Here is a 12,682-nt window from a genome sequence, read left to right on the forward strand (position 1 = left end):
GTTTTCTCTGCTCACTGCAGAAACTTCCTCTGGAAAAACCTGTCCAAGGACTGCTATCCCTCTCACCTTGGCAGCTGCCTGAGAGTCTGATGTGTTCTCTAGCAGACTCTTCATGAAGTGGGCATAGAATAAAAGTGTCAGCTTTACCCACACATGTCCCTACCCCAGTCTAGGACTAACCTGGCATGGGTGTTTAGTGAGTGACTATCTGAAGCATGCTACACTCGTGTAGCAGGAGTCTAGGGGACAGGTTGATTGACATTACCCAATCCTAGGCACTGGTGGCAAGAGTTGAAAATATAGAAGGCAGTGTCACACCCTGAGGGCTCAGGGTACCCTGATGCAGTATCATCCAGTGAGAGGAGCATCCTGGCATCCTCTGGAGAACAGAAGTGGGGGTAGCAATCAGATGGAAATGACTTTCCCACATGTCTCCTGAGAGAGGGTGTGTCCCAAGGAGGAAAATTGTCTGCCATGTGGTATTCAGGTGCCCTGCTCCAGTACCAGTGTAGCATAGATAGCAGTGAGTGAAAGAATCTACAAGGTAGCTGAAAACTGGGGCCCCTTCTCTTCTATAGGACCTTGTAGGACTTGGTAACAAGTCAGTAATGGCAAGACAGATACCCTGATTGAAACAGATGTGGACATAACTATACAAGGTTTATATATGCATGTGTCATTTTTAATTTCCTCTATAATTATCATTCTTATTTCTTAAGTAAACCTTTCCTTCTTATTTATTTATTTATTTATTTATCTATCTATCTATTTAAGAAAGAGAGAAGAAGGGGCAGATAGGGAAAGAATGGGTGCATCAGGGCCTCTAGCCACTGCAAACAAACTCCAGACACATGTGCCACCTTGTGCATCTGGCTTTACATGGGTACTGGAGAATTGAACCTGGGTCCTTTGGCTTTGCAGGCAAGCATCTTGACTACTCTCCAGCCCTTTCCTTCTTTTAAAAAACATTTTTATTTATTTGCAAGCAGAGAGAGAGAGAAGAGAAACAGACAGAATGGGCACACCAAGGCCTCTAGATGCTGCAAATGGACTCCAGATGTGTGTGCCACTTTGTGCATCTGGCTTTATATGGGTACTGGGGAATTCTGGTTATGAGGCTCCATAGGCCAAGTGTCTTAACTGCTGAGCCATAATTCTGTATTTGGAGATTCTGTTAATCAGTGTTAACATTTTCTACTCATTCATTCAGCATTTTGTTTTGTTTTGATTTTGTTTTTTGAGGTAGTGTCTCACTCTAGCCTAGGCTGACCTGGAATTCATTGTCTCAGGGTGGCCTTGAACTCAGTGATCCTCCCACCTCTGCCTCCTGAGTGCTAGGATAAAAGGCATGTGCCAACATGCTCGGCTTCATTCAACCTTTTTTTTTTTTTTTTTTTTTTCAAGGTAGGGTCTTACTCAAGCCCAGGCTGACCTGGAATTCACTATGGAGTGTCAGGGTGACCTTGAACTTGTGGCAATCCTCCTACTTCTGCCTCCCAAGTGCTGGGATTAAAGCTGTGTGCCACCGAACCAGGCTCATTTAGCCTTTTAAACAAATATTCACATAGAAGGGAACAGAATCCACTACTTAATGCCATCTGCTATACATTTTTAGGCATATATGTCTGAAGACTTGCAGTTTTAACAATATTCTACATTGCCGGGCATGGTGGCACACACCTTTAATCCCAGCACTTGGGAGGCAGAGGTAGGAGGATCACCATGAGTTTGAAGCCATCCTGAGACTCCATAGTGAATTCCAGGTCAGCCTGGGCTAGAGTGAGACTCTACCTCAAAAAACCAAAAAATAAAAAAATTCTACATTATGCCCAGTGGTGGTTGGATTCAGGTGTCCCCCATAAACTTAGGTGTTCTGGATGCTAGGGGACCAGGTGATGGCAATTGCCTCCTGGAGTGGTGTATTGGTGGTGGTGGACTTATGGGTGTTATAGCCAGTTTCCCCTTGCCAGTGTTTTACACACTGTCCTATTCCTGTTGTCCACCTTATGTGGGCCAGAGGGTGATGTCCACCCTCTGCTCATGCCATTGTTTTCCCCTGCCATCGTAGAGTTTCCCCTCAAGCCTATAAGCCAAAATAAACCTCTTTTTCCCAGATGCTGCTCTTGGTTGGGTGATTTCTACCAGCAATACGAACCTGACTGCAACATAGCCATTTCATCATGTTTCTCAATATGACCACTGTGCTTACTCAGCTCCTTTAGTTAGATATGATTTGTGTTGAATATCCTTTCTGTGTACCAAATTTTCAATTCCTGCTTACTAAGCTCTTATATGTTGCCTCAAACCATTCTCTGCTGCTACAGAATACCTGAGGCTAAGTGATTACTAAAGGAAACAGGCTTACGTTGACTCATGGTCCTGGATGTCTGAGGGCATGACAACAGTGCTTCATGTCAGGGCCTTGTGCATATGAGGCAAGCTTTCTATGCCTGAGCTGTATCGCCAGCCCTTTCTTATTAAGTTTTTCCCAGGACTTCCATTTTACTTTTGTTGATATTATTACCATTGTACAGATGAACTTGGTTTCCAAATAGTCACTGTTAATAACCAGGAAAGCCACAAGTGTTATGTGTTACAAAAGTGAAGACTACATTGCCAGGCTCCATTAATACTATCAGTAGTTTTGATTCTTTTAGGTTTTTTTTTTTTTTTTTTTTTTTTTTTTCCGAGGTAGGGTCTCACTCTAGCCCAGGCTGACCTGGAATTCACTGTGGAGTCTCAGAGTGGCCTAGAACTCACAGCAATCCTCCTTCCTCTGCCTCCCGAGTGCTGGGATTAAAGGCATGTGTCACCACACCCAGCTTGATTCTTTTAGCTTTGAAGACTAACAACTAATGATGACTTACATCTTTCTTCCAAATACTTAAATCTCAGTCTCTCTCTCTCTCTCTCTCCCTCTCTCCCTCTCTCTCTCTCTCTGCCCCCCCCCCCCTTTTTGACTTGCTGTATTGGCTACCATTTCCAAAACTATGTTACATACTGGCATTGAGGATGATTTCAGTGGGCCTGCTTGCAGCCTTCTGCTAATATTGTAACTAAGATTTAGTATAGACATTCTTGATCAGATTAAGGAAACTTTGTTCTTCTTATGGGATGCTGATAGTTCTTCGTTTTTTTTCAAGGTAGGGTCTCATTTTAGCCCAGGGCGGACATGAAACTTTGTCGTCCCAAGCTGGCCTTAGACTCTCAGTGATCTTCCTACCTCTGAGTGCTGGGATTAAAGGCATGCACCACCACACCTGCTGATAGTTCTTTTTAATCACAATAGGTATTAGTTTAGTCATGTGTCTTTTGGACATCTGTCAAGATAATTGCCTACTTAATCTCCACTAAGAGATTTCTTGGGTGTCTGTCTATATGTTACCAACTCTAGCCCGCAGACCATTACAGTCCCCAGGAGGGTCTACTAGCTATGTCTCCTCCTCAGGTTATCCTGTAATGTCTGGTTGAACTGTGACTCTCACTGAAGCCCATCTTTGAGTCCTTAGAACAGCAGCTGCCAATGTGGTCCATGGCCTCTAGGTGGGCCACCACAGCTGTCCTTGCTGGGAGGAGGTAGGTGTAGGACAGAAGAAGTTCCTGTTTGGACTTTGGAAAGAAACTCAGTAGCTGTAACCCAGATCACTGTAGGAAAATGAGAGGTGGGCAGCCCCATAAGCTTAAAATACCACACTTCTATTTACATCTTTCACATTCTGCTGTGTTTCAGTTCTTCACCACCGAGTATGCTCCTGGAGAAGGACTATGAGGTTTACCGGGATTACAGTGCCGATGGCCAGCTGCTTCATTACAGGTAGAACCTCCGCCGAGCATGTCTGTCTGCTGGTCTGAGGGGCTCCTGGGCGGGCTTGCACTGGGGTAACTGGAGTAAAACCTGATTCATAAGGCATCCTAAGGCAGTAGGAGCACCAGGGGAGGCTGTAGAGACTTCCAATACTTAACACCTGGGCAGAAGCTACTTGGAGCTGTGCCTGCCTTGCTGAGGCTTCCATCTTAGAAAAACCTAAGTGTTTTCCTCAGTCTCTGGAAGATTGAGGTCTAGGGGATCCTTGGTATGTATTCCACTCCTGGGCAATACAAACTTCAGAACACTTACCAGACCCAGTCAGGAAAACCAAGGTAATTGTAGGAACAGGATCAGGTTCTGGCCACTTGGAAACTAGAAGGTCCCAGAGTACATCCTCAGGACTATGCCTTAACAGGCTATAATCCTCCCTATTTTTTATTTATTTATTTGAGAGAATGGGCATGCCAAGGCCTCTAGCCACTGCAAACGAACTCCAGATGCATGTGCCACCTTGTGCTTCTGGCTTACACAGGTCCGGGGATTCAAATCTCAGTCCTTAGGCTTCAAGGCAAATGCCTAAAACACTAAGCCATCTCTCCAGCCCTATCAGCCTCCTTGTTGACTGGTTTGCTACGGGAGATGCAGGGCAAATGGCAGGGGTCCCTCTCACACACCACCAAAAACCAGCATTGGTAGAGAGGTAGTGGTTGGGACCTAAAAGCCTTGATGGTTTGCTCAACTAGTTGGGTTTGTTTCCTGAGTAGAGAAGGGGCATAGAAGGGAATCAGCCTGCCCTGGTCCCCAAGTGTAGGTTTATAACTACAGGTATGCTCAGGCCTCTCTGGGCTTTGTTTTTTCATCAGCGAGATGAGTCTAATCACTGGTTTGACAGCCACTGGTAGCTGAGCATATGTATAATAGAAGCTCATCCTGGCTCCAAGGCTTAGGGTTGGCAGTACTCTAGTGAGCCAATGAGATATACTCTTATAGTGGCTATACCCAGTTTGACTTTGGTTGGCAAGTACATTCTTTCCATCCCTAGGGAGCATGTTCCCTGAAATCAAGGGCATGACTCACTGGTAACATTCATCAACATCTACAGATACTCAAGGAGCAAGTTCTAGTGGGCTAGAGAGGCTTTCTAGGTGGCTCAGGAATGCTCAGTTAGCAGAGGTGAGCCCACCTTCAGAATCCCTCCACCCACTGGACTACTGTGGCAGTTCAATCTGTTTCCCATGAAGACATTTCCAGCTACACTAGCTGACATGTCTAGCCTCTCCAGAGGCCTGAGGACCCTCCTCAAAGTCCCCTGATCCTCAAGCCCTGCTGTGGAAGCCGATCTTCCTGTAGCTACTGTCCATTTCATACCTGTTGTAGACAACATGTTGTTGTTGGGATGAACCTCCAGACCAGATGTAGTTTACAGGAGGAACAGGATTTATTGAAGCTTACAGATCTGGGAGAAATTCCATAATGGCAGAAGAAGCTGGCCCCCTTTCACATATCTATGCAGAGAAGAATACCGCCACCAGCACCATAAGCAAGCACACTCCAGAAAACCCCAGACAGAGCTCAAGCACTCTGCATCCCTTAGGCTGAAATTCCAGATCCACCCCCAAACATACCTTTGGGCTGGACCCTAGGATCTGCCCACAGTGACACATCTTCCAGGCAGGCAGCTGAAAATCTAAGAAATTTTAATAAAACTGAATCTATTGGGGGACATTCATTTAAACTACTACATTGCACCCCTACCCCCAATAGATTTATAACCATCTCACATTGTATTTAGTCCAAATTCAAAGGTCTACACAGTCTTTATCAACTTAAGGTAGTTTTTTAAAAAATTGTATTTATTTATTTATTTATTTATTTATTTATTTATTTTGAGGTAGGGTTTCACTCTAGCCCCGGCTGGCCTGGAACTCATGGCAGTCCTCCTACCTCTGCCCCTCGAGTGCTAGGATTAAAGGTGTATGCCACCACACCCGGCAACTTAAGGTAGTTTTAAAGTCCCAAGTGTCTCTGAGGTTTGTCATTGTCATTTAGCTGTGAGTCCAGTAAAATCAAAACAAGTTATATATTTTTTTGGTTCATTTTTATTTATTTATTTGAGAGTGACAGAGAGAGAGGTAGATAGAGAGATAAAGAATGGGCATGCCAGGGCTTCCAGCCACTGCAAACGCACTCCAGACATGTGTGTCCCCTTGTGCGTCTGACTAACGTGGGTCTTGGAGAATCAAGCCTGGAACCGGGGTCCTTAGGCTTCACAGGCAAGCGTTTAACCACTAAGCCATCTCTCTAGCCCAAGTTATATGCTTTTAGCATATAAAGGCACAGAGTAAACATTTCCAACTATTATAAGGCATAACAAGGAGAGACTGTACCAATATAAACTCAGTTATCATCAAACAAATATCAAACATCTATAGTTCAAGTCCAATATCATAACCAGTGACTGACAGTCTCTAGATTTTTCAGTTTTGCCCTTCCAGATCAGTTGAATAGCCAGGCAAACTTTTATCCCAGGCCAACAGGACTCCATGGTAGCCCTTGTACAGTCCTGGTATATATAAACATCCTTGGATCTCTACTGTAAACCACGGCCTATCTTCCAGTGGCTTTATTGGCCTGTCAGAGTCATCCATCACACCTTGCCTCATTTGCTGTGTCTCAGCAGCAGCTCTTGGAACTATGTGTACTTTATGACCCACTCTGAATTTTTTTGTTTGTTTGTTTTGTTTTTCGAGGTAGGGTCTCACTCTAGCCCAGGCTGACCTGGAATTCACTATGGAGTCTCGGGTTGGCCTCAAACTCACAGCAATCCTCCTACCTCTGCCTCCCGAGTACTGGGATTAATGGTGTGCACTGCCACGCCCGGCTTCCACTCTGAATTTTTAAACCAATACCAGGTGTGTAGGGTACAGCTATACTTTTTAAAATATTTATTTATTTGAGAGAGAGTGCACATACCAGGGCTTCCAGCCACTGAAAATGAACTCCAGACACATTTGCTACCTTGTATATCTGGCTTACATGGGTACTCGTGAATTGAACCTGGGTCCTCAAGCTTCACAGGCAACCACTAAGCCATCTCTTCAGCCTGACCACCATATTATTTGTCAACTTCTTTCGAAAGAATTTGTATTTTTACCATTTTGTCTTTCCTCGGGCATCCTTTCCATCGTTTCAGTGTAAAGGAATTGGGTCATCTTTAATCATGGTAATATCTCCTTAATAACAGCAGCTTCAGCAACAAGTCCCAGTGACAGTAATTTTAAACTTGAGTTGTTTTTTTTTTTTTTAACTTTAAATCTTAAAATTTTCAACTCCCTATCTTTAGCCAGGCACATCAGTCAGTTGAAAAATTTTGTTTTTCCGGGCATGGTGGTGCACACCTTTAATCCCAGCACTTGGGAGGCAGAGGTAGGAGGATTGCTATGAGTTCAAGGCCACCCTAAGACTCCATAGTGAATTCCAGGTCAGCCTGGGCTAGAGTGAGACTCTACCTCAAAAAATCAAAAATAAAAAAATAAAAATTTTGTTTTGTTTTGTTGTGTTTTTGTCGAGGTAGGGTCTCGCTCTAGCCCAGGATGACCTGAAATTCGCTATGTAGTCTCAGGGTGGCCACAAACTCATAGTGATCCTCCTACCTCAGCCTTCCAAGTGCTGGGATTAAGGGCATGTACCACCACGCACAGCTTTCCATTACAAATTTAACCCTGATCAAAGTCTGGGCATGAACAGCAGAACACAGCCAGCCCTTATGTCAGTAGCCTAATTCCAACAAAGTTCTCTATAATCTTTCCTTCTCCTTAGAAAGCTTATAAGCAATGCCTCCAAATAGAATTCTCTCTGCACTTGGCATTTTTATTTTTATTTATTTATTTTTTTTACCAGAATAGTCCATAAAAGTTGGGTTACCATTCTGGAAGGCATCTTCAGTCATAAGTACCAAGTTCATGTCCATTCCTCCAAAGCAAAGGTTCCAAAAGACCAAAATTTACATGGTCAGATTCATTGTGCAGTAACACCTCACTTCTGGGTACCAATTATGTCATAGACAACTTCATGTTGCTGGGATGAACTTCCAAACTAGACACAATATACGGGAGGAATGAGATTTACTGAAGCTTACAGATCCAGGGCAAGTTCCATAATGGCAGAAGAAGCTGGCCCTCTTTCATATATCTATGCAGAGAGAAATACCACTGCCAGCACCATAAGCAAGCACACTCCAGAAACCCTAAGCAAAGCTCAAGCACTCTGCATACCTTAGACTGAAATTCCAGACCCATCCATCCCCAAACATACTTTAGGGTTGGACTCTAGGATCTGCCCAAAGTGCACCTCTTCCAGCTAGGTATCTGGAAATCCAAGAAGCTTTTGTTTTAATTTTATTTATTTATTTATTTGAGAGTTGGGGAGAGAGTGGGTACATCAGGGCCTCCAGCCACTGCAAACAAACTCCAGACACATGTGCAACCTTGTACATCTGGCTTATGTGGGTACTGGGGAATCGAATCTCAGTTCTCAGGCTTTGCAGACAAACATCTTAACCACTAAGCCATCACTCCAGCCCACAAGAAGCTTTAATAAAACTGAATCTTCCAGGTGTAGTGGCACACACCTTTAATCCCAGCAGTTGGGAGGCAGAGATAGGAGGATCACCATGAGTTTGAGGCCGCTCTGTGACTACATAGTGAATTCCAGGTCAGTCTGGACTAGAGTAAACCCTACCTCAAAAACAAAAAAACAAACCCTGAATTTATTGGGGGACATCCATTCAAACTACATCAGTAACTCTCAGCTGGGCATGGTGGCACACACCTTTAATCCCAGCATTCAGGAGGCAGAGGTAGGAGTTCAAGGCCACCCTAAGGCTACAGACTACATAGTGAATTCCAGGTCATCCTGGGCTAAAGTGAAACCCTAAAAAAAAAAAAAAAAATCCAAGCACTTGGAAGGTAAGAGGCTTGCTGTGAATTCGAGGCCAACCTGGACTATGAGGAGTTTCAGGTTAGCCTGGGTTAGAATGAGACTCTGCTTTAAAAAGGGGGCAGGGCTGGAAAAGGTCCCCCTTCATCTTAGAAGGACATAGTAACCATGCAACATCTCTTGTCGATGAAGTAGCCCCCATCAAACTGAATCTCTTGGGCACCTTGAGCTTGGATAAATAAGTGTTATGTTGTTTTTAAGCTATCCAGTCTACAGTATTTTTTTATAGTAACATGAATGGACCAGAACAATGGTTTTTTAATTGGATTAAGATGAGGGTGGTAGCATACACCTCTAATCCCTGTACTCATGCACAGACAGGAGGATCTTCTAACTCAAGGCCAGTCTAGATCAATAGTAAGACCCTGTTTCAAAAAATAAATAAGGAATGGGAAGAATGCTCAGTGCTTAAATGCTCAGTGTTTGCAAAGCCTGCTGACCTAGGTTCAATTCTAAACCCTCCATGTAAACTGGATATAGGAAAGTGATACAGGTGTTTACTTACAGAAACAAGAGGCCCTGGCATATCCACACACACACATAAATGATTGTTAGGAAAACTAGATTAAAGCTGGGCATGGTGGCCCACACCTTTAACCTGAGCACTTGGGAGGCTGAGATAGGACAGATATCCATTAGTTAGAGGCAAGCCTGGGCTAGAGTGAGACCATGCATTAAAAAGAAAAGAAAAAAATTAGATTGACTTTTAGATAAGAATTCGTAAATGGAAGGTAGATCAGAAGAAAATCTATTCTAAAATATGGAGAGACCAGGGATGAGAAATAGAGAACATAGTACTATATACAGTGACAGTTGTTATTGGATTCACAGAAGACAGAAAATGGGATTAATTTATTTGAATTTATAATGGCCAGTTTTGGGCTAGGGAGATGGCTTAGCACTTAAGGCACTTACTTGCAAAAGACTCCTGGCCCAGGTTCAATTTCCCAGTGTCCATGTCAAGTCTAACGAACAATGAATGGCACATGCATCCGTAATCCCAATGCCTCCTAGGACAATAGGAGGAGGAGACAAGAGAACCCAGAGCTCATAGGTCCCCCCCCCAACACACACACACACACACACACACACACACACACACACACACACTTATTAAAAACCAAATGGATAGTTTCCCAAAATAAGATATCCAGCTACAGTGAAGACCAGTAGCTCTCTAGGTGCTTCAGGCCTTCAGTGCCAGATTGGGCCTGCTGAGACTCCAACCTCATGGACTGAGTAGCTACCAGATTCTCTGGCTGTCCAAGCTACAGCCATTGGACTGTCCATATCCCTTAGGCTAATCCAATAAATCCCTTTATAATACCATAAAGAAGAAGAAAGTATCCAGCCACAGATTCAAGGAGTGCTAGGAATCCCAAACAGAGGTCCATACCTCAGCAGCCGGGGGAAGAGCATAGGTAGGAGGCCCCTTCATTTCCTGGAGTACCGTCCTGAGTCCAGGCTTTGGGTACTTTGAGTGTAGCCTTAAGAGGAGGGGTTTTTTCCACCTTGGGCCTGTGGAGAAGGGCATATGTGTGTCGTGTCCCAGGGACAGTGCTATATTGTCACTGAACAAAGGAGGCTCTGAAAAGGCCAAATATCCACCATGACCCTACAGGTCATAACTGCATTAAATCCCCACAAGGATTCAGATAGTGTGACACTGTCAGAGGGCTGTGGATGCCCTTGTTCTGATGAAGTTGTTAGTGAACAACCCAGACAGTTTATTCTGTGTCCAGTTGAAAGTGGTGACTAGGGGACAGAGAAGTGAAGGCTTACAGAGCCTACAGTTGAAAAGTGGGCTTAGAGATACTGGTGTGGTGGTGGTCTGGCTTCTTCTGGAAGTCTGGGTCATGGGCAGTCATTTGACTGCGGAAATTGTTATATACCTGAAGCTTGGCTAGGCAAGGAGCAGCTGATGTGGAAGACCTTCTAAGAAGGATGCAGAGTCCTTCACGTGGTCTCTGAGGGTTGGAAACTCAGGCTGTTCAGTGGGCCTGGAGTCACCTCCACCAATAACTTCCTGTCCACTCCTCAACCAGGACCTCCTCACTGCGATGGAACTCGGGTAACAAGGAGCGTATGCTCATCAAAGTGGCTGACCGTGAGCCCAGCTTCCTTGCCCCTCAGGGCAATGGCTACCCCTCCGATGGACAGCCTGGAGGCCGCCCCCGCAGACCCTCTGGCAGCCAGCACTCACCCAACCTACAGACCTTTGCCCCTGACCCGGAGGGCACCGTCTTCTTTCCAGAAAGGCGGCCCTCACCCTTCTTGAGAAGGTCTGAGTTGTCTGGGAGCTGTTCGCCGCTGCTAGTGCAGCCCCGAAAGCCTTCCAGTGACTCACAGCCCTCCTCCCCTCGCTACGGCTATGAGCCCCCACTGTATGAGGAGCCCCCTGTAGAATACCAGGCTCCCATTTATGATGAGCCCCCCATGGATGTGCAGTTTGAGGCCAGTAGCCCCTACCATACTGGCTCACCACAGAGATCACCAGGCCGCAAGAACCGGCCATTCCTGCAGGCTGCCAAACAGACCCCAACCTCCCCCTGCCAGCAGCTGGTACACACCAAGCAGAAGTGCCCAGAGCGCTTCTTGAGCTTGGAGTACAGCCCTGTGGGTAAGGAGTATGTTCGGCAGCTGGTGTACGTGGAGCAGGCAGGTTCCAGCCCCAAGCTTCGAACTGGGCCCAGGCACAAGTATACACCCAACCCAGGTGGTGGCTCCTACTCCCTGCAGCCTAGCCCATGCCTGCTGAGGGACCAGCGCCTGGGGGTTAGGTCTGGAGACTACAGCACCATGGAAGGGCCTGAGCCACGCCTGGGTCAGCCACCCACACCACTGCCCCAAGCCCAAGAGGATGCCATGTCTTGGTCCAGCCAGCAGGACACCATGTCTTCCACAGGATACTCCCCAGGCACACGCAAAAGGAAAAGCAGAAAGCCCTCTCTGTGCCAAGTCCCTAGCACCTCCTCCACTGATGGCCCTGGGGACCTGCTGGGTGAGCAGCCCCTGGCTGAGGAGCACTCCCCATGTGGGTCCAGCTTTACTCCAATGAAGGCTGAGGTAGACCTGGTGCGGGGTGCAACTGAGCCCTTCCTGGCACAGGCCCGACTGGCCTGGGAGGCACAGCAGGCCCACTTCCACATGAAGCAGAGAGGAAGCTGGGATTCCCAGCAAGATGGCTCTGGCTATGAGAGTGATGGTGCTGTGCCCCTGCCCATGCCCGGGCCTGTGGTACGAGCCTTCAGTGAGGACGAGGCACTGGCTCAGCAGGACAGCAAGCACTGGAAGCGGAGCACCTTTGAAAAGCTTGGCTTCCCCCAGATCCTGCTAGAGAAGAGTATTTCTGTGCAGACCAACCTGGCATCACCGGAGCCTTACCTTCACCCCTCACAGGTAAGGCACATGGTAGGGTGGATGGGGTCCCTGGGCCCATCAGACTTTAGGCCCATCAGACTGAGGCCAACATGGGGCAGAGTGGGACCTGGGCATGCCTGTCATCTATTATGTGCATATAGTAGTAGGAGATTTTAGAGCTTAGGCCTCACGCCCCATTCACTAGTTGGCAGTAAGGGCATAGGTGTGGAATGCCGTACCAAGACCTCCACTAGATACAGCTGTGAAGACCCTCACTGTGGGCTTCTTCAGCCTCAGGCTGTCTGGGGGCTGGAGGCTATATCGTAACTCCAAGCCACAGAGGATGATGTCGTAGCAGTTGAGTTGACAGAGGCATCTCTGAGCAACTGGGTAGGTAGAGAATCAGGTGATCTCTAGTAGGACTCAGAGCTGTCACCAGGTGAAATGCTCTGAGTAGGAAGAGGTGCTGCTAAGGCAGTGGCCTGGGTATTCCCAGGTGTCACAGCCAGAGCTAGA

General features: G+C 46.4%; 1 protein-coding gene across 2 annotated transcripts in view; it reads left to right on the plus strand.

Annotated features, from left to right (window-relative positions):
• The window catches only part of Arhgap39 (Rho GTPase activating protein 39), a 138,611-nt gene that overhangs the window by 109,892 nt on the left and 16,037 nt on the right, over positions 1-12,682 (plus strand). For both annotated transcript variants that reach the window (XM_045142705.1, XM_045142706.1), the window contains exons 4-5: positions 3,731-3,814; positions 10,852-12,205. In XM_045142705.1, coding sequence (XP_044998640.1) covers positions 3,731-3,814; positions 10,852-12,205 — 1,438 coding nt within the window. The remainder of the gene's footprint in view (positions 1-3,730; positions 3,815-10,851; positions 12,206-12,682) is intronic.

This window comes from Jaculus jaculus, chromosome 2 (assembly GCF_020740685.1).
Source record: "Jaculus jaculus isolate mJacJac1 chromosome 2, mJacJac1.mat.Y.cur, whole genome shotgun sequence".
NCBI lineage: Eukaryota > Metazoa > Chordata > Mammalia > Rodentia > Dipodidae > Jaculus > Jaculus jaculus.